The sequence below is a fragment of the Herpailurus yagouaroundi genome, unplaced genomic scaffold (assembly GCF_014898765.1).
Source record: "Herpailurus yagouaroundi ecotype Mexico unplaced genomic scaffold, PumYag 159, whole genome shotgun sequence".
In the NCBI taxonomy this organism is placed as follows: Eukaryota; Metazoa; Chordata; class Mammalia; order Carnivora; family Felidae; genus Herpailurus; species Herpailurus yagouaroundi.
In genome coordinates this window covers 29495684-29521190 of record NW_024412400.1, presented here as the reverse complement: position 1 = coordinate 29521190, position 25507 = coordinate 29495684, and the positions used below count along the sequence as shown (strand labels likewise).

The following is a 25507-nucleotide window of genomic DNA, read 5'->3' as shown; positions in this document are numbered from 1 at the left end:
TTCAAAATGACAAAGAGAGGAGCTCCCTGTTTGAGAAAGCACACATGTAACTTCAGTTCTGAATGTAGTCCCAACCCCCTTGGACTAGTAGCTCTCCTATATATCAACTCAAGACACTGGCATGAGAACAGAGACAGATTAATGAAACTAAATAGAAATCCCCAAAAAGATGAAAAATCAGTCTGAAAAGGTGGTATTGGGAAAGAAGAAAAAGTAGTTTTCAACAAATGGTTAAGCACTTGGAAAAAATGTGTCTATTTGTGTATTTCACTTTATACTCTTATGTCAGCCTTTCTCTTGACTTTCCTTCTTCCTTCACTGAGCCCTGCTACTCTTCTTTTCAATTTTTTTTTGTGGCTTTTCTCTTGCCTTTGCTTGTCCTGACCGGCTTTTGAATCATTTTGACCTTCACACCAAAGACATCTACAGAAATGGGCCTTGCTTCTGGTCTTTTCTTTCAGAAGAGTGGGGTCCCTGCCCCTGAGCCTCTGCAGCCTTGAACTTCTGAGATGAAATAACAAGACAGTGACAGGGAAAGAGAAAGTATAAATGCTCACCCCAACCAAAATTACCTTGACACCACTCTGGAGAGGCAGCACCTCTTCAAACACTTCAAGGGAAGCAACAGTCCTTGGACCTTTCTGCCCATGGATATTTGCCAGGGGGACTCTTACCACTATTTAAGGTTCACCTGGCATCAATAAGAAGCTGGGCATGCAGAGCTGTGACTTGAGGGTAGCCTGGGTAAAGTGAGTCCTAACAAGCAGCCAGGCCCTGGGTGGTCACCTCATTCAGACAGCTGATTTGGATAACTGGCATTTTCATACTTCTGTCTTCATAATAACTTTGGTACCATGATGCCCACGTTAGGGAACTGAATCAACCAAGAAGACATTTTAACATGGTCTAAAAATGTGGTTTGCTTCCAAGAAGCCCCAGGGCTCTGATAGTATCAATTGGAGTTATTGTTCCTCTTGACACTAGTGTAAGTCATGTATTATAAAAACAATTTCCTTTCTCTGAGTAACTCATTTTCCTTCTGAGTAGGGACATTGATAGGCTAGTTGGCACCTCTGCACAAAGTAGACAAAGCCACCTTTCCTTTGGGCAAAGAGTCTCACACTCAGGTGCACATCCTCAGGAGTCCAACCAATGCCTTTGTCCAATGAAAACCTGGTGATTTGTTTCTGAGGCACCCACATACCAGAGAGACATCTAGTTAAACTCAATCATTCAGTGAGCATCAAGAGAGTATCTGAGGATGGTGGGAAACTAATACTACCCAACTGTAAGCTGGGCACTTGAATGTCTTCTTTCATTAAATCCTCTTAGTGGCCATTATTATTGCTATTTCACAGATAAGGAGGTTAAAACATTTGCCAAAGGCTCTACAGTTAGTAAGCAATGCAGTCAGAATTTGAACCCAGGACTCTCTGATCCCAAGTCCACATTTGTCCTACCTCATTATGCTAGCAACACAAAAAAGCACAAGGTATGGTTCTTCCATTCAAGGGGCACAGACCAGTGGAAGAGAGAGATGATCTAGAAAAATGCCTGTCTTGCTATAGAGACCATTTCTTCTCCTGATTCATTTTGCTGCATCTTCATTGACCAGTGCATTTAAGAGCTCAGATTCTTGGGAGGGATCTTTAGGGTTTATGCTTTTCCATTAGGTTTATGCTTTTCTATTTCAACTCCTTCAGGTTCAGCAAGGTAAAGGGTTTTGCTCAATATTATGCAGCCACTAAAGGGTAAGGCCAAACTTCTAATGAAAGGCCAAGATCACCTTCTTTTCATTGTATCACAATGCCTCCTGGTATCCTTGGGTGAGATGGTCTATGGGGCTGCCTGCATAAAAGCTGCAGACCCCAGAAAGGAAAGTCTACCATGGGTAGGAAATCCAATGCCTAGGCCAGCTCTATAAAACCAAAGCAACAATAGGCAGTGGCATACGTTCTTTGACCATTAGATTTGGTCCTTGTCCCCAGTCTAATAGAGGAGATAGCACCTAAGAAAGTGGCAGGTAGTCAGTGCAACCAACTCCACATTCGCTATCCCAGGCTGTTTGGTTTGGTTCTAGTTTTTATTTTGGAAAACTTTAAGCATATATAAAACTGAGAGAAAAGTATAAAAAGATCTATGACTCAGGTATAATAGTGATTAACATATGGTCAATCTTGTTTATTTGTACTCCCTCCAATGCATTATTCTGAAGTTAATCCTAAACATCAGATCACTTCATCTGGGAATATGTTAAGTATGGACCTCTAAAATAACTCTTTTTAAAAAACAGAGCCACAATATTATTGTCACACTTAAAAAAATAATTCTTTAGTATCAAATACCCTGTTAGTATTCAAGTTCTTGAATGTATTTCATATATTAATTAAAAAAATTTTTTTTTCAACGTTTATTTATTTTTGGGACAGAGAGAGACAGAGCATGAACGGGGGAGGGGCAGAGAGAGAGGGAGACACAGAATCGGAAACAGGCTCCAGGCTCTGAGCCATCAGCCCAGAGCCTGACGCGGGGCTCGAACTCACGGACCGCGAGAGATCGTGACCTGGCTGAAGTCGGATGCTTAACCGACTGCGCCACCCAGGCGCCCCTCATATATTAATTTTAAATAGTTTGTTCAAGTGAGGATCCGAATAAGGCCTAACCACTGAAACTGGCTGTCTCTTAAATCACTTCTAATCTAGAAGTAATTTCTCATGCTATTTCTCTTTTTCTTGCAGTTTGTTTCCTGAAGAAATCAGGTAATTTGTCCTGTATAGTGTCTAGTATCTCACATTTTGGGTTTTGTTGAGAGCATCTCTATCTGGGAAAGATGGTTAAGGTAAAGAATAAGGCACTTATAAGAATGTGGCCAGGTGCAGTGGAGATTATAGATTCTGGAATCAGAGAAATCTGGGTTTAAATCCTTGAACTGCAACTAACTATTTGCATTTGAGCAAGTTACTTAATCTTTATTTTTTAATTTCCTAATCTATAAAATGGGCTTGAAAAATGACACGTTCTTGCAGGTGGTGAATTCTAAGAAAAAATGTGAAAGAGACAATTATAAAAGTCTGTAAGATCCTCAAGATGTAACCAGTTACCCCTGTTTTTCTCCTCCCATAAACTATCACAGGAGTGGAAAGCACCAGTGGTGACTTCTCAGAGCATTTGCCCCAAGGCAGGAGCCTCCCTCTGGACAATCTACCTAAGAATCACTGTCTAAGGTTGAAATTCAATCTGTTTCTTACTTTCCCTTCTGTTATCTATCAAAGCATCACCGTTGAGCTTGCTCATGATGAAGATGACAGTCTAACTGCTTTATGTGATAGGTGGAGAAACTGTGATCAGAATGAAAAGACTTGCTGGAACCTTCTGCCTCCCACTCTGAAAACAAGTTCTTCCCTTTCCAAGCTGAAGCACCATCCTTCTCTGTTCTGGCTTCAGATTTCCTCATTGCATATACCTCCATTTCATATACCATATATTTTGCTTATTTATTCCTGCTTTATTAGTCTTTCCCCACTAGAACATCAGCTTCACGAGGTCAGGGACTTGATCTATTTTGCTTGCTGCTGTGTTCCTAACTCCTAGAATGTGTCTGGCACATAGAAGGCCTTCAATTCATATCTGGTATGATTGAACCACGTTGCAAGAAGCCTTTTCAGTTGTCACTTGGGGCATCCACACCAAATAACATCTTTAACCAAGATGACATTGAAGGTTACAAATAATTACTATTTGTTAATGCTCTTCAGATTTCTATCCTGCTTATTTTCAGAATTTGGTTTGGTGTTTATGTTCCTGCCTATAATTTGTTTTGTTTCCAATCTGTTATTCACTAAGCCATCTGGGCAATCTGTAAATCCATTACCGACAATTTGGAGAATCTAATTTCTTATAAAAATCCTATTATTGATATCTGCCAAGATCTTTAAGATTTGGCAAAAATCTTCCCGTTCCTCCTGCTGAGATAAAGTTCACTGTTTCCTTAGTAAAGGTGGTAGAGTTCAGCATTTTTAACAAGAGCATGTCAAGCATCTTGTGTCAAGGGAATAGTATATATTTTTTAAAAGCCATTCATTACAGTGATATGGTAACAGCAATGCATATCTTCCTTGGGGATAGGAAACCCTTCCAATTTCCCTATTGTCAGAGTTAGATGGGCATAGTTGGGTTGTGGAAACACAGAGAATGTCTGTCAGTCTGTGTCTCACAGAATGTCTGTGAGTCAATGACTCACAATGGCATAGCTGTAGTTCACATCTGAGTAAATCCTTACTCTGACCAGCTCAAAGGGGTTTACAAACCATTCCATCCAGCCCACAATGGCATTTTTGGTGGCACCCCTCTTTCCACACATGGAACTTTCTCCCACCCACAACTTGATCTCTGTGGGCCTTAGCTCCCTGGGCTCTGTCTTTTGGCTTGCTATCCAGCTTTTTCTGCTCTATGCCAACTCACCTGGAAAGTCTTCTAGCCTTTGATTTGCATCTCCCAAGACTGGTTTTTAGATTTGCCATAAACTAAGGGCCACATATGCCCACCTTGGGTCTTATTCAGGTCCTTGGGGACTTTGTCAGCTGGGCCCTGTTTGGGTAATAGGAGGAATCTGGTACTTTGACTCATTCTTAAGACATTCCAGAGGCATCCATAAGGTTTATCCACAAAGAAAACATGTTCACACCTGTTATTATACCCGCACCCATCCTTGTAATGGCAAGGTCCTCAGTTTCCAACGTTCAGAACTCTACTTGTTTAACCGACTCAGCTATCCAGGTGTCCCAGAACTCTACTTGTTGAATAGTAGGCATAGTAGCTGTACTCTCAAAGAGCAGATTCTCACTGGGATGGAAAGAAATCTGGCAACCACACGGCTCCCTAAATGATGATGTTAGAGATCAATTGTATACCTTTACAACTGGTGCCCAATGAGTACCAATTTTCTTTTAAAAATATTTTTAAAAATGAGCTTTCTACTATTTCTATTGTAAAGTACATTCTTTTTTTTAAAAAATGTTTATTTTTGAGAGAGAAAGAGAGAGCATGTGAGTGAGTGGGGGAGGGGCAGAGAGAGAGGGAGGCAGAGAATCTGAAGCAGGCTCAGCGCAGAGCCTGATGCAGGGCTGATGCAGAGCCTGATGAAACTTGAGATCATGACCTGAACTTAAGTTGGATGCTCAACCAACTGAGCCACCAGGCACCCATAAAAGACATTCTTACAAAGATGGAGGAATACTTACAGACAGAAAGAGAACCAAACTGAACACCCACTATCTTACCACTCAAAAGGAATCACTCAACCCTTTGGTACATTTCTTCCAGTCTTTTTTTTGTTTTTTTTTTTTTTAAAGAAAAATGAGGAGCTCATTTGTTTCTTTTTAAAGTCCTTTTCTCCCCTTCCCTCATATGTGCATTTCCTTTTATTCTCCCTGTTTTGCATGATTAATGAAATATCTAATGAAACAGGAACTCCAGAACAGTTGATTATTGGAAACAATGTTTGCCTTTTTATTATTCTCTCATTCTTTTTTGTCATTTGTACACGTTTCAGGAAAAACTGCAGGGCTTTCACTTGTCTCTGGATCTTACTAGTAGTAAGGAGGTCTACTTTGGGAATAGGTGCTAGCTAAACTGCAGACTATGCACATATGCTTTCTCTCTCTTCATAACTGAATAATGCCAGTGTTCATTCAATTATGTATGAAAATGATTTTGCAAAAAGGTGCTTCTATAGTGTCCACTGTCAAAGTTGGGTCAAATTTAATTTTCATTCCCTAGAGATCTGAAGTTACAAAATCCAACTATCAGATATTTCTTTGGTCTTCATTTCTGAGGGGGACCTAGCTCTCTACATTTGCTATTGGGCTTGGTAGAACTAACACGTCAGTGAGATTTCCTCCTGTGGTAGCTGGGAGCCTGGAAGGGGCATGGGAAGTGGGGGTTGTGTTGTTCCTGCCCCCATCTTGACTGGTTCCTCATTAAATCTGTGTCTGGTGGCTATCACAGATCTAAGCTCTGGTAAGCCTGGGGGCTGGGGTGAGGGGCTAAGCATTTTTGTGGCTACACAATCTGGTCCAGTCCTTATTCCATACAACCAGGTGAGGTCATCAGGCTTTCTATGCTTTCAAACCATTTAATGTGATACAATGCTCAAAAGACTGGAGAAGACACCCTCCCTACACACCTGAAACAGGACTTTAAAACTTAGAGTGGCTTCTCTTTGTCTTGGATCCTGCATCAATTACTATGTGACACAGGCAAGTCATTAAATTTTTCTTCATCCATCAAAACAGGATATTAATCTGCCTTTATCTTCTTCCATAGGATATTAGGATGATGATGATACTTGTATTAAGTACTTCCTGTGTTCCAGGTATTGTTCTAAGCACTTGATCAAAATTATCTCGGTTTCTATAACCACCTATGAGCAGGGAACCGCTATTATCTCCATATTACAGATAAAGAAACTGAGACACCGCAAGATTAAATAACTTTAAGATTATACAGTCAGGAGATGGTGATGCCAAAATTTAAACCAAGGCATTTGGCTGTATTGTTTCAAAGGAAATATTTCCAAGAGTGCTTTGCAAGAGCAGAGAACTATGTAAAAGAAATTTTTTTAATGTTTATTTTTGACAGAGAGAGACAGAGCTTGAGCGGGGGAGGGGCAGAGAGTGAGGGAGACACAGACTCCAAAGTAGGCTCCAGGCTCTGAGCTGTCAGCACAGAGCCAGATGCGGGGCTTGAACTCACAGACCGCAAGATCATGACCTGAGCCGAAGTCGGATGCCCAACTGACTGAGCCACCCAGGCGCCCCAAGCAGAGAACTATGTAAATCAAAGATGTCACTGTTGGGGTGCCTGGGTGGCTCAGTCAGTTAAGCGTCCAACTTTGGTTCAGGTCATGGTCGCACGGTTCATGAGTTTGAGCCCCGCATTGGGCCCTTTGCTGACAGTTCAGAGCCTGGGGCCTGCTTCAGATTCTGTGTCTCCCTCCCTCTCTCTGTCCCTCCCCGTTAACACTCTGTCTCCCTCTCAAAAATAAATACAAAAATTAAAAAAAAATGTCCATGTTGTCATTATTTCTCACAGATAGATATACTGATAGTAATGAGCTGTGGGGGTTAGGCTGAGCCATTTCTAAAAACTGGGCCATTCCAAATCCTAAACTGATGCTACCTGTCCTTGCCGCATAGACTTTCAGGCAAAGTCTAATTAATCCACTCACTAATCACCAGGACAGATTCCATGCTATAAAGCACCAGAAGATCCCCACCAGCCCTAGACGTCTGTAGGACTAGGTAGAGAAATGGATTTAGTATGCAGGTTACAGCTCTCTGGTGACCTTGGCTGTAATGTATAATTTGGGGATGCTTTACATCTTCAGATGCAAAAGTGACTTTGAGAAAGAGGTTCTCCACGAAGACCAGTTGTATAACCATTCCTTCTCAATGCATGCATGGTCCTAGGAGATCTATCAGTCTGAGAATTGGAAATAGAACTAGAAATTGTGTTCCATCACTGATATCACAGCTAATAATCTGAAAGTGCTTTTGAAAAGTAACTTATCCTCCTATTTGATTGTGCCTTCAATTAGCATCTACATAATTTAATAACAAAGCTGTCATCCTTTCTCATTAGCTGAATGCTGAGATACTGATGAGAGGTGGCACACGCTTTGGATTTGTTACCATCCTTTTTATTTTCCCAAGCTATTAAAAATATTTTTTTTCTCCAAGCATTACTCTTTCCCATAAAGTCTGAGCCATTTCTTTTCTTTTGAGCTGTTCGTTTATCTTGATTTGATGGAATAAAAAAAAAAAAAACCTTAAAAATTCCTACAGGAACACAGCTCTATCCATTTATTCATGAACAGGCATGGCAGGGATCAAATCAGGCAAGTCTTTGGCTGGAGATATTAATAGAACAGCGGAAAGGAGTTAATCTTATATTAGATTACAGTGGATAAAAAAACTGTCATATAATTGGTAGTAGCTTTCTCTAATTCGAATCATCCATGCATTAGGGAAAAGCCTTAAATACACATTAAAAAGGCCCTCACGTTCTAATGCCACATTAATGCTCTCTTCACAGGAGGTAGCAATTACTTATAGTGTTGCAAGTAGAGGAACAGCTCCTCTCCATACCAGGAACACTGAGAAAAATCTAAAAAGCTGGTCTAAAAACAAAAGGGACTTACTAAATGTAAGAGGAAAATGGTAGTTATATAGTGGAGAACCTTGATTGGGTGATGAAAATTAGTGTCAGTGAGAGGCAGATGGACATTAAACATTATGCGCCTCCAGATGTGTGGCTCTGAGTACATGCCATCACCTAAGTGGCATTCCAGTTTGGAAAACACAATATGAATGGAATCAAGAGAAAACATCAGGCAAAGAAAAAGCAAAGAACATTTATCTTAAAATGTATTTTAAAATAATTTTTAAGTTATTTTCAAAATTATAAATACATCTTATAAAATTGTGGTTGTTTTTTGAAAATGTATTGTCAAAACTGTCGATATAAAATACAAAGAAAGGCTGTAAGTGGTCCAGATTACAGAAAGACACATGACAACAGAATGGATTATGTGATTCCAGATTGAATTCTGTTCAGGAGGAAAATATGCTATGAAGCACATTCCAATTGGTGAAACTAGAATGTGGATAATTGATGATCAGAGGAAAGTGTTGTACAATTAAATCTAGTGAAGCTGGTGACTTTACTGTGCTTATGCAAGAGAAATGTTATCCTTAGGAAATGCGCACTAAAGTATTTAGGGGTGAAAGGCATGATATATGCAATTTATTTTCAAGTGATAAAGAAAATGGACAAAGTGTTAACATTCAATGAATGTGAATAATGGATATATGTGTGTTTTTTGTACTATTGTTACAACTTTTCTGTAAGTTTGAAGTTATTTACAAATAAACAGTTGTTTTGAAGAGTGATTCTATTATGTTGGGATGTCAATTATCTGAAAATTGACCTATAAATTTGATACAATTCCTATCAAAATCCTAATAGGTTTTTTAGTAGAAATTGACAAGCTGATCCTATAATTTATATAGAAATACTACGGACCGAGAATAGGCAAAACAATTCTGGAAAAGAAGAACAATGTTGGAACACTTACACTACTTGATTTCAAAACATACTATGAAGTCACAGTAATTAAGACAATGTGGTATAAAAACACTAAATCAAAGGGATATATGCGCCCCTCTGTTTATAGCAGCATTATTTACAATAGCCAAAGTATGGAAACAGCCCAAGTGTCATCGACTAATGAGAAGATGTGGTATGTACATATAATAGAGTATTATTTTGCCATAAAAAAGAATGAAACTGTGCCATTTGCAACAAAATGGATGGAGCTAGAGTATAAAGCTAGGTGAAAGAAGTCAAAGACAAAAATAACCATACGATTTCACTCATATGTGGAACTTAAGAAACAAATGAACATAGGGGGAAAAGACAGAGACAAACCAAGAAACAGACTCTTAACTACAGAGAACAAATTGATGGCTACCAGAGGGGAGGTAGATGCTGGGGGGATGGGTGAATTAGGTGATGTGGAATAAGGAGTGCACTCATGATGAGCACTGGGTGATGTATGGAATTGTAAAATTGCCATATTGCACATGTGAAACTAACATAACACTGTATGTTAACTAATTGAAATTAAAATAGGAAGTTAAAAAAAAAGAAAAAGAAAAAAAAGACAATGTGGTACTGGCACAAGGATGGGCATTTTCATCAATGGAACAGAACTGAGAGTCCAGAAATAAATCCTTATATTTACATTAAACTGATTTTTGATAAATATATTAAGATAATTTAATGGGAGAGGGGAAAGTATTTTCAACAAATGATGCTGGGACAATTAGATAGTCTCATGCAAAATAATGAAATTAGATACTTACAGTAAACACAAAAATTAACTCAACATGACACACAAACCTAAATGTAAGAGTTAAACTATAAGATTTCTACAAGAAAGTATAGGAGAAAAACATTCATGACTTTGGGTTGGGCACAGAGTTCTCAAAAATCATACCAAATATGACCCATCAAATTTAAACACTTTTGTGTGTCAAGAGATACTATTATGAAACTATAAGCCATAGATGAGAAAATACTTGCATAATATAGATTTGATAAAGGCTTATATGTAGAATATATAAAGAACTCTTAAAACTCAATCGTAAGAAAACAACCCAATTTAAAAATGGGCAAAAGATGTGAATGGATCTTTTGAAGACATTTCACTTCTTATGGTAAATAAGTATATGAAAAGATAATTAATGATAGTATTAGTCACTAGAGAAAGACAAATTGAAACCAAAATAAGTATCAGTTCATATCCACTAGAATGGTTATAACAAAAAAGACAAGTATTGGTGATGATATACAGAAACTGGAATATTTATACATTGCTAGTGGGAGTGTAAAATGGTAGAGCCACTTTGGAAAATAACTAGGCAGTTTTAAACACAAACTTACCATATTACCCTGCAATTTCTAGACTCTGAAGAATCTACCCAAGAGAAATGAAAATATGTCCACACAAAGACATGCACATGAATGTTCACAGCATCATTATTTTTAACATCCTCCAAACTGGCACAATCCAAATTTCCATCAACTGGTGAATAGATAAAATGTGGCTATCTATACAATGCGGTATTATTCAGCAATTAAAAGGAGTAAAATATTGATACATGCTTGTGATAATTTTATGTGTCAACTTGACTGGGCTAATGGATCCCCAGATAGCTGGGAAAGTATTATTTGTGGATGTGTCACTGAGGGTATTTTTGGAAGAGATTAGCTTTTGAATCAGCCTGAGTAAGGAAGATTATCCTTACCAATTTCCCATGAGCATCATCCAATCCTTTGAAGGCCTGAATAGAACAAAAATGCAGAGGAAAAGCAAATTTATTGTCTGACTGACCTGAAACATCCATCTTCTCCTGTCTTTGGATACTGGCTCCCTTGGTTCTCAGGCTTTTGAACTCACAATAGGACTTACACCATTGGCTCCCCTGGTTCTCAGGCCTTCAGATTTGTCTGGAATTATACCCCCCCCCCTTTTTTTTGCATCTCCAGCTTACATAACCATGTGAGCAAATCCTTCTTCATAAATCTCTTTCTATAATTGGTTCTGTTTCTTTGAAGAACCCTAATAGAATGCTACAACATGGATGAACCTCAAAAACATGCACAGTGAAAAAGCCAGATATAAAAGACTATGTATAATGTACACTTCCATTTGTAAGAATGTCTAGAAAAGGTAAATTTATAGAGAAAGAAAGCAGGTCAGTAGTGCCTAGCATTGGAGGGGAAAGTGAGGTGCTGTAAATGGGCATGAGGAAACTTTCTGGGGTGATAGAAATGTTCTGTAAGTGTACTAGGTGATGGCTGTATAACTGCACAAATTTATGAAAATCACTGAACTACATATCTGCAATGGGTGAATTTTATGGTATGTAATATATACCTCGATAAAGCTGTTTAAAAAATCAGGATAGCCAAGTTCAGAAGGAAAGTTTAATATATAAGGCTCTGTCAGACCACTGTTGCATGATTATGGCAGAATCAGGATGTCAAGCAGTGTTTTGAAGATGACCACAGCCCTTTTATGACACATGTAAGAAAGGTAAAGAACCGAGCCAGTTAATCTGTAGCAGGCATTATGGTGGTTGGTTTTCTTACATTGTTCTATTTAATCACCATGACAGCCAGTGAAGTTGGTAATTATCCCCATTTTGCAGGTTTGGGTGCAGAAGATACTGAGATGGCAGAGACATACTAGCATAGCTTAACGAAGCTCGATCTCACATCATGAGACTTACTGAAAGTAACAGACACCGCACGGCAATGTTGGCTTATGTAGCAAAGTAAAGCTCTGAGCCACAAATAGTTATAAAGTCAGAAACGATATTAACAGAAAGAAATTCCAATTCCCTGCTTGGGCAGAAAGGAAACAGCAACCACATTATTATATAGTCATTTGTTTTTCCAAGAGATTAAAAAAAAACCCTCTATAACAAAGTAATCAATTAAAATTGGATTTCCTTGATATTTCATTATATCAGTCAAGTCTTTCAAACTGAACTGTCACATAATTACATGTTCAAAAATCAATCGGGTTAGTAAATTTACAGTATTCAATTTAGGGTTATATGTTATTTTTAATGACTAAGGCTTTCAATGTTTCATTGAGTAATGAATGAATAAATAATGAATAAACAATGACTAGATTCCATCAGTGCTTAACTTCCTTGATGTTAGGAGAGGGATATCAGGAAGTTATTTTCAGAAGTATACTGACTCAGTAAATTCTTATTAAATTATACTAATTTTCTACACAGTGAAATGTTTGTTTTTAATTATTTAAAAATGTTTATTCATTTTTGAGAGACACAGAGAGACAGAGTGCGAGCAGGAGAGGGGCAGACAGAGAGGGAGACACAGAATCTGAAGCAGGTTCTAGGCTCTGAGCTGTCAGCACAGAGCCCCATGCGGGGCTTTAACCCACGAATTGTGAGATCATGACCTGAGCCAAACGCAGGCTCAGATGCTTAACTGACTGAGCCACCCAGGCGCCCTACACTGAAACGTTTTGGAAAGCACCAAAGAAAGTTGTTTTGGCAAATCTTGATAAAGTTTATTGTCCGTGAACTTTGTCACTATTATTGGAACATGTCTTTTGAAAGAATAAAACATGCCCACTAATCCCCGTGAGTGCTATCTGTTCCCTGAGGGGACCCTGATTGACATAGCTGATGTAAGACAGGCAGAATATGTAGCATATACATCCTCCAAAAATGGTGGTTACTATTAAAATATATAGTATTTTAATAAATACTATTAAAAGTATTTATTAAAATAAAGTGTTTTCAAAATGACATCTCTAATAATACATAAAGTGATTTTTCTTGAGATACTTGTATCACTGTTGGCTTTAAAGAACATCTATTTTGGGGCGCCTGGGTGGCGCAGTCGGTTAAGCGTCCGACTTCAGCCAGGTCACGATCTCGCGGTCCGTGAGTTCGAGCCCCGCGTCGGGCTCTGGGCTGACGGCTCGGAGCCTGGAGCCTGTTTCCGATTCTGTGTCTCCCTCTCTCTCTGCCCCTCCCCCGTTCATGCTCTGTCTCTCTCTGTCCCAAAAATAAAATAAACGTTGGGAAAAAAAAATTTAAAAAAAAATAAAGAACATCTATTTCTACAATTAAAGTTATATTATAAAATTGAAGATGAGTGTGATGGAAAAATTTCCCAAAGAATGTATCTTTATTATCAAATAGGCCCCTGGTTCTTATTATATTTCCTGGACCACTTCAGTCTCTACTAGCAGAACTTGTCAAGAGTCAGTTAAAAAACAGGGCAGGGAATTATGAGGTCCACTGTCCATCCTCAACCTCACTTTAGATTTCAGGGTCCATCAAGGAGCAAAGAGGAGCATGAGGCTTAATATTGCTCTTCTTACTCTTGAGGGCAGGCATGACACATGTGTGGGGGTGTGCCAGGTATACCCAAATGTCACAGGAAAATGCTGACTTGAAGGGTCAATATTACTTGAACATAAGAGTAAAAACACTCTAATATTAAATGTAGCTTAGAAAATTCAGAAGATTCATGAAATTTTACTTTTTTAATGAGTGGCTTTGGAATATGTCTCCATTCCAAAAAGGTATAAATGTCTCAACATGTAAAGTTTGGTAAGTGTGTGTGTGTACATGCATGCACGGTGTTATGGTTCCATTAATGTGTCAGTTTTAGTAAGATAATAAGTAAAGAGACACCTGAAACTACACATTTAAGCTTCAATGAAAGTGGCAAGATGATCGATTCATTGGATGTAAATCCCTTGCTCCCACTGTACCTCCCTTCCTCAGTCGTTTTACAGCTGAGAACAGAGATGCAGTGAAGTTATTGGGGTCATCCATCACAGCAGAGGCAGGGAACCAGGTCTCCTGCCCATGGTAGGTGGGTAGGTACACTCACAGTCGTGCCTCAGTTGTGCCCATGCTATGTGCAAATCAAGACACCAAAGGGCAACAAGAAAGAGTAGATAATATAAAGCTTAAAATATAGTTTCACCATATTTTGTTTGTGTATTTGTGCTGGGTTTTGAATATTAGGAATATGGACCCAAATGCAGTGAAAATGGTGGTTAGTCAGTGCAGGCTTGCAGACACTATGCAACTGAAAATAACTGTGCTAAATGCTATTACTTGCCTTTCCCCCTAATCCCATCACAATCATTGCTTTTATCTCCTAAATATGTATTGTTAAGAGTCCCCCAATGTAATTATTAACAAGTGAGCCAGCAGTACTTGTAAACCATTTTAAAAACACAATAGGCTCTGCAAATGTTTATTCTCGTTAATGAAACTAATCAACAATGGCATAATAGAGTATTCCCAGATAATGCTTTTTAGCAATGCTCACTGTGAGTGATAGGAAATGACATAGTTAATGCCTGAACTCTGGTTAAACCTGGCAAGTGAGCTGGGAAAAAAATACATTTTCCACTTTTCTGTGTTGAGACGATCAAAATGATCAAATACGAGTCTTGTACTAGTTGGAGTTATCCTTTTAAGCCTGTGTCTTGTGGACTATATGCTGGTATTGCATAAAATATTTCAATGCTTTTTAGGTACTAGGTGCAAATCTTGAAAGAATGGCTTTTCTGGAGGCACACTGCTTGGCATTAGAACTGAATGTAGGCTTGCTTTTGTGTACTTGGGTATTAAAGGGACAGGGAACAGGAGATCTTCCTAATGTTGTTCTTTAAGGTTTCTTACATGTTCTGGGAAAACCAACCCCTAAAACACAGAAACCTCTTACGTTACAAAACAGACAACAGATCCTTTGCTTGTATATGTGTATTGGCTCTGTATTAACTATATTTTCTTATTTTCTGTATTCTGTGGAATTTGCAGATCTGAGGACGGACTGCCCCTCCTCGGATTAGCTAATTCTTAGATACAGTAAACTTGCCTGTGAGTCTGCCTTCAATATTCAGACCAAGCAATTGTGAGTCTGTACCCCCACTTACCTTTTATCAGGTCCTTACAGTACAGAACACTATCCCTCTGCCCCAATCATGCCCCAGGGTCAGGTACTGAGCAACTAGGAACCACCCCTACAGGCCACAGCCCAGTCAAATTATTTAAAAAAAAATATTTTTAATGTTTATTTATTATTAAGAGACAGAGAGACACAGAGCGTGAGCAGGGGAGGGGTAGAGAAAGGGGGGGACACAGAATCTGAAGCAGGCTCCAGGCTCTGAGCTGTCAGCACAGAGCCCGATGCGGGGCTCTAACTCACAAACTGCAAGATCATGACCTGAGCCGAAGTCAGTCGCTTAACCAACTGAGCCACCCAGGCACCCCCACTCAAATTATTGAAACTAGCCAATCCTAAACTTGTCTAAACTGCTTACCCTGCCTCGCCTAGTCTTTCCCATGAAAACCACAAAAAAGTCCCTCACCCATGTTTCCCCTTGCTCTATCTCCTGACTGACCCTGGTGCTTCCCTGTGTGGCTTGCTGTGCCCCTTGTTTGTAGGGATCTGTGAGTATAAACTTCTTCCTTTGTGACAGTCATTTCCATGTCTGTGTATCTTACCGGACCTGATTAAAATCCTGGGTACATTTTAAAACAGAGTCCCTTACCCAATTCTTTTCAGAGTTAGCAAACAAGGGTAGGGGTGGTAAATGTGCTCTTCTGGACACATTTCCAATTTCCTTCTTTGCCTGGGATTCCATTGCTCTAGGACTGGCTACAGGTTGCCAGGCAACAGTATCAGGTATGCGGCATATAGCTCCTGGACATTAGTCACTCTCTTTTAGGTCTTATTTACTTAGGTGTTAACGTTCTTAAAATGTCATCAGGACCAACCTCTTCCCCCTCCTCCACCCCTGTAAAAACCCCTCCCACATTCGTTATCTTTTGAACACTTTTGAGGTTTTCAATAGCTTGATACAGTGAGATACCGAGCAAGGAAAGGCATGGGCCTGTGAGGTAGCCTATGGATTCTGTGACATTGACCCATTTTACTCAGGCTCACGGGCTCATTGTAATTTCCCAGAAACAGGGTGAAAAATCAACTATTCCTGTTTTCCTCTCATTTTAACATTCTACTTTTCTTATTTCTGATTTTCACATTTATCACTTCTATATGATAGGGAGACCATCAATAAAATATGCAAATGGGACATGATAATTATATTTGTAACTGGGGAGAATGGGAACAGATGTATGATTGTTAACACTGGAACGGTCCGGGAGAAGAGTGTATATGTCAGGTTGAAGATGTACATTGGCCTAGGGGAATGGGAACCATTTTCAGTTTTTGTTATTTATGGTATCATCCTAGGCAAAGAAGAACTATGGGCCTGAGACACAAATGAGAAAAAGAAAAGAAATGCCCTATGATCCACTAAGACCTCTGGTGGTTTTAGTCTATATCATGCAAAAACCTTAAACATAAGTTGACTGACCTGGTGGTGGGTCTACGGGTGGAGTGAGGCATAATTTCCATGAGTTCATCCACTTCAAGCCATTCCCTAAACAGATGTACTGCAGAAGGAAACAGCTGTACTCGCTATGCGAATGTAGCTTCAAGGCAAGTCCCCTCAGCACCTCTTTCCAAAAAGATTGCCAGCTCCATCTCCATCTATGCAGAAATTCTAGAGAACCGGGCTTGATCTTTAAATCAACTTCTGTCTACAGGAGGTCAAAACAGTCATATTTAAGAAGAAAGACTAAACTCACCAACTGGTTGGTTAATCCATTTGCTGCTGAAGAGTTATCCCACTTTTGTTTCCCTCACTGAAACAAAGACAATTTATTTCTCTTGCTTGGAGAGTAGCTTTATGGCTACCTGGTCACCCACGAGGCACTGAGTAACACCAGGCTGCAGAACATGATCTAATATCTGAAGCCTTTACTTTCACTAAACTGCAAGTTTAATAATTTCCCTTTATTGTTCCTAGATTACACTGGCCATGAATCAAGACCTAATAGCCTTGCAAGAAAGTATTCTTTCTCTCTACAGTTCAGATTACCCCAATGGGAATTTATGTAGGACTGTGTCCTCTGTCAACTCAAAACAGGGAGTGGCGTAGGAAGCTCTTCTGGAAACCTATTCTAAACAATCCAAAAGAAGATCATTCTTTGTTTATGAAGAAGCCATAAACAACAGTATTATTGTTTGCAGTTATTTATAACTACAAGCAGCTTAAATGTTAAACAGTATAAAAGTAGTCATATAAAATGTGAGAAATGCATAGTGGTCATAAGCACAGATGAGCTTATGCCTATCTCTACTGCTCACTCACTGTGTGAGTGAGTGGGCAGGTTATCTAACGTCTCTGAGCCTCAATTTCCTCATCTATTACACGAGAATAATAGAGTTGTTAGAAGTGTGAAAGGAGTTTATATTTATCAATATTATGAGGATGAATTAATATTTGTCATAATATTTATGTACCTGGTACATGGGAACACTATGTAAGTATTTGATAAAGTTGTAATTTTCCAGATGGAGAAGTTTGCAGTTTTTTCAAAGATCATTATCAAGACTCTACAGTGATGAGGAAAATGGTTATAATAGAAAAGGTCCCATGAAAATTGTAAATGCTCTATGTAAAATATGAATATGGAAATTCATCAAGAAACTACATAAAATGGAGACAGTTGTATTGTGATTGAGGAGACCTGTTTTCTAGACATTTTGTATAGCTTTTGTAAGTTTTAGGGAGTCTTGACAAGGTTTACTAAGCAGTGATGGGATAGACAGAGGGAGACATTCTTCTTGAGCCTCTGGTTCTTCTGGCAGAGTAGGAAGAGTTGTCTGCTGTACCTAGAATTAATAGAAACCTACTCATAAGAATATCTCCAAGAGGAAGATAAATGGGGTAAGAGGTTTCAGTAGCCAGGAACAGAGAAGAGGGACTAAAGCCAGGGGGCTGGCACTTCCTTTCTACCTACCTCTGACTCACTAGTGGGGTGGTCCAGGGGGGAGGGGTGGAGCTTCGAGCATCTTTGCAGGTTAGATGGATAAAGACATCAAAGAGATCAAAACATTTGAGACTTACAAGGTGGGGATAAATAACTTTCATTAGTGAGGGATGTGCCACAGTTGGTGAAATAACTCTGACAACAGAAAGATATTAACACGCACATCAAACATCCTTCTCTCGCCTCCTGTGATCTTGATATCTTATCAGACTTTATCAGAAGGGCAGCTTCCCCAGGATAAAGTAACATGGATGTAACAGTCATGCCTTAGATGTTCATTCCAACTCTTTTTTTTTTCCCTTCCTTCTCATAAGCAAAGATTCTCAAGGCTAGAAAGGAACCTTAGAGATTGCCACAGCCAGTGGCTCTCAGGGTTGGCCCATGGCCTATAAAAGGTCCATGGTCTTTAAGAAGTAGCAGCTCTGGGGTGGGGCCAGGATTCTTCATTTTTTTTTTTTTTAAGTTTATTTATTTTGAGAGAGAGAGAGAGAAATAGAAGCACGAGTCGGGGAGGGACAGAGAGAGAGAGGAAGAGAGAGAATCTCAAGCAGGCTCCACACTGCCAGTGCAGAGCCCAACATGGGGCTTGATCCCACCAACCATGAGATCATGACCTAAGCTGAAATCAAGAGTTGGAGGCATAACAGACTAACTCACCCAGGCACCCCCAGGATTCTTCATTTTTAATCTCTCTCTGAAAGCAGGTTGAATCCCAGTAATGTGTGTGAATCCTAAATGATCTAGAGTATTTTACTTATAGGGAATGACTGACCCAAAGCTTTCCCTTTCTTCTACCTCTTGGTTACTTTCTATTTTCTTCTCCACCTTTACCCTGCTTCTGTCTTCTTCTACCTCTCTCAAAATCCTTCTTTTCTGAGCTGGGACTGGCATTTTAACTACAAAAATGAAAATATCAGTTGGGGGAAGGGAGGCTGACAATGTATTGTCACTAACAAACATACTGGCATTTTTCCAACATGGCCCAATATCCTGACATCTGTCTCATGCAGAGAGAAGTATGCCTAAGCCATGCACACATCTGTCCTGGCAACTACACAGGGACACAAATTAAACACTCTAAATTAAATTCGAATGAGCTATATGCCTAATGAGCATTATTAGTGTGTCTGCATGCATTTAAGAAAAAGCTACTGCTAGCCTGATATCATTCTGACCCCCTTTAGAGACCAAAAGGATCTGAGGTTCAGCTCAAACTGGGCCTTGTTCTATTGTCTTGATCCGGTATCTGAGGGCTAAGCTTCCCTCTGACCCCCAAGAAAGTGAGGATAGCAGACAATAACAGGAGTCCATCATTCTCACTGGTTTGTATCCTCTTTTTTCTTCCCACCTGATGAGAAAGCTGTTTGCTTAGAATCTATACCTTTGAGTCAGACACACTTTCAGTCCATCTTAGTTTCTGGCTGTTATCCTGATACTCTCCCCATGTTTGTTTGTGACCTTTCTATGCTGGACCTTAGCCTCACTGTCCATCAATGGCCCCAAACAACCCTCTGTCCTCCTCCACTGGCCCTTGCCACATCAATGGCCTTGGCTCAGGCAGGTGCCTCCTTCAACCTGTCCATCTCCATACAAGAAGTGGGACAGAGATCTGGACAAAGTGAAAATGAAATGCTCAATGAAAATGTTTGATCATTACTTTTTATTTTTTTAGTCTAGCAAATTGGTATTGATAATTTAAAACTTACATGATACTTATTGGTTAGCCTGGCTACTTGATATTTTGAGTTCTGGAAACACATGCAGAAACGTGATTTCTTTCTGCATCAAATTTTTCATGCATTGTGTGTGAAAATATAAATCCCCATGAGAGTTCTAAGCACCCTGCCTCCTGTGTGCATAATTTGTCTTAACAATGTGATGGTTATCTTACATTTAATGAGCTCAAAAAAATCAAGGGTTTGGGGGGCAGATACTCTGGGATTTAAATCCTGACTTCACTGTTTTGATGGCTTTATGATTTTTTTTTTGCCTGCATTTAATATTTAGTAAAATTCTTTTGAAAATTTAAACATGACTAAGAGAAAGCCAAGAAAAAAAAAAGACTTTTGTTAATGTTTGAACCAGAGTGTTAAGAGTGAATACACCACTTGGACATTAGAAATGTAAGGAGCAACAGGAATAAAAAATAAGACAAGGGAGAATTCTGAAGATAGTCTGGACAAGAGCTCTTCTCAGTCTTAGAACACTCTGTCTTGTTCTTTCACTGTAGTAAGAGGGGTTGTGCCCCTACAGACAGCCCCATTACCCTTTGCTGCCTATAAAATGTTTTTATTCAGGGGCCTTGGTGCACTGTACATCTCACACCATGTGGTTTTCTCTTCTTTAGTGGGCCCAGCTGTACTGCGGGTGTGCTAATCCAATAGCATCCTTTCTATCCTATAGTTCTTTATCCCTCTGTAGGGGGTGAGGCAAAATAGTGTAATCAAGTTGTTCAGCAGCCAGTGGTGGCCCTAGCGTTGAACTTATTGCCTCCCTCCTGGTTCTTTCAGTGTCTCCTGGGGATAGGAAGAAAGCTCCTGGGCAAGTCATTGCATACTTGTGCTCTTCATGAGCAAAGTGAGGGGGAGGGTTTTCTAGGTAACAGTAATAATAATGACTAACACTGACACTGGGCTTTATAGTTCATATAATGCTTTCAGGACATTTCATTTCATGCTTACAACTTTCCAGGCGGGTATATGTGTTATCGCCAACTCCATTACAAATAAGGCAACTGTGGGTCAAGGCATTACCTAATGGGACCAAGATCACAAGGTTACACAATGGCAAGCAGGTATGGAACCAGAGCTCTTGGGGACCACTTCTTCATCCCTCCCCTCTAGAGGAGTTACTCTCAAAGGCTGCTTCCAGATCCCAAATGCCAGGATTCTCAGGGTACGGGGCACACTGTTTAGTTTTTGCAACAAAAATTTTGGATAACTTATTCCAATCTCCAGACTTGTTTTATGAAACAAACATGAGAAAAGTATTTACAATCTATACACTAATTTGTGATCTTAGCATCCTAAGTTTTACCAAATTCATCATTTTCCCATAATTTGTTATAAAAGTATATAATGGGGAATAGCTGAAAACACAGCCTTTAATTAACTTGATAGATAAACCCCAAATGCTTTTGCCCACAATCATACTACTAGTGTTGGTGAACTCTGATTTTAGGTAAGGGTCTACACTATTAAGTTGGTGGTTCTGCTCTCATTAGGCTGAAATGGCACATACATTCATTTCTTTAAAAACAATTCCTCAGGAAATAGTAAGGACATATGGATGCTTAGAATCTCATAAATCTTAAATTATCCCAATTGTGACTCTGTCAACATTATTAAAGGGAATGGGTTGGACCATCACTTCCTGAATTTTACCATCTTTGTAGCAGCCATTTAATAAAAGCTCATGTGCACCTAATTTTAATTAGCTTCTATCAATTGGGATAGAAGTTTAAAAAATCAAGCAAGCCAATAAGATACATCTCAATATTGCTACATGGGAATTAATAGATTCAACCCTTCTGCAGATAAGAGAATTATCACAGGGGGCAAATGTCCCATCTCCAGAAATAATCTTTATACCAGTATTTAAATTAAATTTTCCAGAAATAATCATATTTGAAGGAAGTAGAGGAAATATCCTTAGATGAGTCATCATGTAGTGATGGCTCTGTGACATAACGGTGTGCGTTTCTGTGGTTCTACAATTTCTTTTGGCTTCTCAACTCTAAATTGGATTTCTTTTTTAAGACAACACAAAAAAGGTGGTTTCACTTTTTATTACCACATTCTTCTGAGAAACTCAAAGAATTTTAGAGCCATGTTGCTAACAGCTCAAGATAGCTCTAGGATTGGAAGATTTTTACTGGAGGGTAAAACTTTCTTCCATACGTTTAATATTATCACGTTCTTTCTGCCTAAAGATGCCCTGTATTTTTCTAAAGAGGAGAAATAAAAATACTCATTATCCAAAATAAAGGACTTCTAGTAAATTAAATTCATTCAAGTCACATCAAATAAGGCATAGAGGACTAAACCCTTCAGAGAGTAGAACAGTAATATTCAGACATAAGAAATCCAAGATCTTCTGCATATTAGTCTGGTCTGTTTGCCAAAAGGATGGCAGTGTTCCAATCTGCAGCATCTCCCCTTAGTGCACTGAAGCTGATTTCCATGTTACCAGCTGCTGTTAGAAGTAATTCTAAAATTCAAGTTGACAATTTCTTAGTTCTTCAATTCTACTCTAATTGAGATGATGGGCCCTGCTTCCAACCTAAACTAGATCAGACTCTGTGATATAAGAGGAGCCTTCAATTATGTAAAAAAAACTATATACAAGATGTGGGTGTATTCTACTCCCATTTCTTTTAAGTGGAAAAGGAAATGAACTTCATCTGCACAAAGGATACTCATGCTTGATGAGTTAGCCAGTGAAACCACTCAATGTCCTTCTCAAGAAGGAACTAAAAATAAGGGGTCCTAATTTATTAGGTGCTTGAAAGTTGGCTCTGGCCAGCTTCCTGGACAGGAAGTTGGCAAGATGAATCTTTAAAATCCATCCCATTTCAGGAACGTGTATTGTGCTAATCTTTGGCCTGAAGTGCATCCAATCCAATGCTGGACAGTGTCCAAACTCATTCATTTAACAGCCGACATTTGTTAAGGGTTTACTATGTGCCAGGTCCTGTGTTAGGCTTGGGGACAGATTGGAAGAAGGTTTCTGCCTTTGAGGGGTGTGATAAACGCTTTCATGGAGGGAAGTAGTAATTTCAATAGGAATCCGAAAGAAAGCATGACTGGCTTCATCGGTGGATTCAGTGTTCAAGAAAGCTGGGGGCCAAATCCTTGGATAAATGGCAAGTGGTCTAGATGTAAACATTATCCATGACAGTTAACATTTCTGAAAGGTGCCTATTGGTAAATTGATTCTTCTTAGTGTCTCAGAAAAAGCAACTTATCTGTGGAGATTGAATTACTCAATGTTCTATTCCCTATTATTCTTAAGAAATAGTACCATATCTGTATCCCTTTTGTCAAAACTCCATTCATGTAAGATCTCATCTGTTATTCCTGGCTGCAGAAAGCAAAGCTGACTAGAATTCCAGTCTTATAAAAAAGGAAACTGAGATGTAGAGAAGATACTTTTTGGTTAGGTTGTTCGGCTGAGGTTAAATAAGTGACATATGAACTAGAACTGGAAGCCAAGTGTCACCTATCTCAAGTCCAGAGCTCCTTACAAAGCTTTGTTTGATAAAATTGACAATAAATTCATAATTCTACAATAGGGAACTATGGCTAGGGCATCTGTCTGAGCAAAGGAAGGAGGGCCTTGGTGCTTGAGAAAAACTTGCCAGTTATGGGCAGGCTAAAAGTCACACTAAGTTACTGCAAATTGTAGAGCACTTTGGGGTGAGTTCCTCCTGCCTGATGCATTTTATAAGTAGCTGAGTTCCAAGTTCCAGCCATATTGTTTCTCTCTCTTATGATGACAATCAGTGCCAGAACAAGGAACAAATAGGAGGTAGCTATGGCAGGATCAAAGGAAAGCCTGAGACCACTCCAAGACCTCATGGGGCCTAATGAGGACTAGGGGAGGAACCCACCACCTGGTAAGGCTGAAAGCAGAACCGGAAGGGAGCTTAGCAGCAAAACTCTTATTAGAAGAAACCTTATTAGAACCCTAATATTTATAAAACAGCTTCCTCCCCCTTTGAGCACTCTTTTGGAGCACAGTTTGAAAATGTGCACTTCCTTGAACTCCACCCCCCTCCCCTACTCCCTTGTTCATACTTACATATGGTGTTCTATATCCATGCGTAAAATAATTCTCTTCTTCCCTTTGCCAATCTGGTAAATTTCTACTCACCCTTTAAGATCCCCATTAAGTGTTTTCTAACAGACTCATCTGAGGCACTTGTTAAACATACACATTTGGGTTTCGTCCCAAATGTATTAAATCCAGATTTATGTTGTTATTGAGCTCCTAGGGGATTCAGATATACGGTTACAGTTGGGAACCACTGCAGATCCTGCTTTGCAAAATGGTTTTAACAAGAGATGATTTATAGTGGGATTAACTCCAAATTTGGGGGGGGGGGGAGAAGGAGGTGGTAGAGAGACAGTCTGAGTCTATACCTTGCCAAGAATCTGGGGCTGATCAAGGCCAAGATGGAAAGCAAAGAAGCTGGAATGGCACCAGATCCCTTCAGGAAACCTACTGGGTAAGTTTGATGGCTTCATTAAGGACACAGAAGTAAGACAATAAGCTCAGCAACACAAGATATCCAGAGGGCTTATAATCAACAAATCTGCAATTTTCTCTTGGGCAAGGCTCAGGGAGATTCTACAGTCCATGAAGGTTGCAGCTGTCCCCTAAAAAAATTCAGTACTGATAAACTTTTTTTCTTCTGATATTTCCATTTATAAGGTTTTTAGAGGGTGCCAAGAAGGAAAACAACCCACTGCTTGTTTTGACTGATAGTTCTAATTGCTATTAACATTTTCAGTATTGACTTCTGTATGTTACTCAAGGTTCAAAAAAAAAAAAAATCCCCTTATGGCCCTCTACTCTCATCTTCGTAAAACATCTCCATACAAAACCAAAATATTGTTGTTGTTATACGAGCAGCTGTATTAGTATAGTGTAGATACCATTTAAAACATCTAAGCATTTTAGCTAGTGCCATTTAGCATCTCAATTCATGATAGCATAACTTTTTTAACAGTTAGTTGGCTTAAACAAGTCACTTTTTTTTTTTTTTAACTTATTGTCAAGTTAGCTAACAAACAGTGTAGTCTTGGCTTTAGGAGTAGATACCCATGATTCATCACTTCTTATTTGCATAAAATCTCTGGGTCCTTCTTCATTTCTCACTATAACTGAGGTACAGTACTGAGCTGGTATGATTATTACCTTTGTTTCCTTATTTAAGTTTGGGATCCCGTGGAGTGAGGTAATCCACAGAGAAGAAAAGTTATACACCATTTTTCTTTTCCTTTTCCATGAATTACTCTATCTGATGAGGCCAATTCTCATTAATTTTCTATTTGTTGTACAACGTCAGGGCTCTGTTTCTGAATCAGTTTATTTATTTATTTTTTGGTAAGAGGTAATTAAGTGGCTGATAGTTTTCTTACCTGTTTCAGGTCTTTACCAAACTGTTAGCTTAGTGAGGCCTTCCCTGGTCACCTTGTCTAAAATTTTACCTCCTCCCTACCCTACTACATTCTTATCCCCCTGGTTCTGTCCCCTTCTTAGCACTTATCATAATCTAATATAATGATGTTTATCGTTTGTTTATTCTGATTATTGTCTGTTTTCCTCATCAGCAGATAAGCCCCAGGGCAGGAATTTTTGTCCATCTTATTCACTGATGTATCCCCACCCACCCCATCCCACCCCCACCCCCCAATGGCTAGCACAACACCTGGTAAACAGTAGGTACTGGTTGAATGGGTAAG

At 39.2% G+C, this 25507-nt stretch overlaps 1 protein-coding gene and 1 long non-coding RNA gene across 6 annotated transcripts in view; one reads left to right on the top strand and one right to left on the bottom strand.

Annotated features, from left to right (window-relative positions):
- Positions 1–25507, bottom strand: part of TMEM108 (transmembrane protein 108) — a 373458-nt gene that overhangs the window by 64112 nt on the left and 283839 nt on the right. Inside the window, exon 2 of one of the 5 annotated variants that reach the window (XM_040480213.1) lies at positions 24265–24418. The exons of 3 other annotated variants lie outside the window; for them this stretch is intronic. In XM_040480213.1, the coding sequence (XP_040336147.1) occupies positions 24265–24286 (22 nt within the window). In that variant the 5' untranslated portion in view covers positions 24287–24418. Of the gene's footprint in view, positions 1–16516; positions 16596–24264; positions 24419–25507 lie in introns of all 5 variants that reach the window. One more of the 5 variants, XM_040480209.1, reaches the window with a different exon arrangement.
- The window catches only part of LOC121033687 (uncharacterized), a 38362-nt gene continuing 35051 nt past the window's right edge, over positions 22197–25507 (top strand). The window contains exon 1 of the long non-coding RNA XR_005792063.1: positions 22197–23655. This is a non-coding gene — a long non-coding RNA (uncharacterized LOC121033687). The remainder of the gene's footprint in view (positions 23656–25507) is intronic.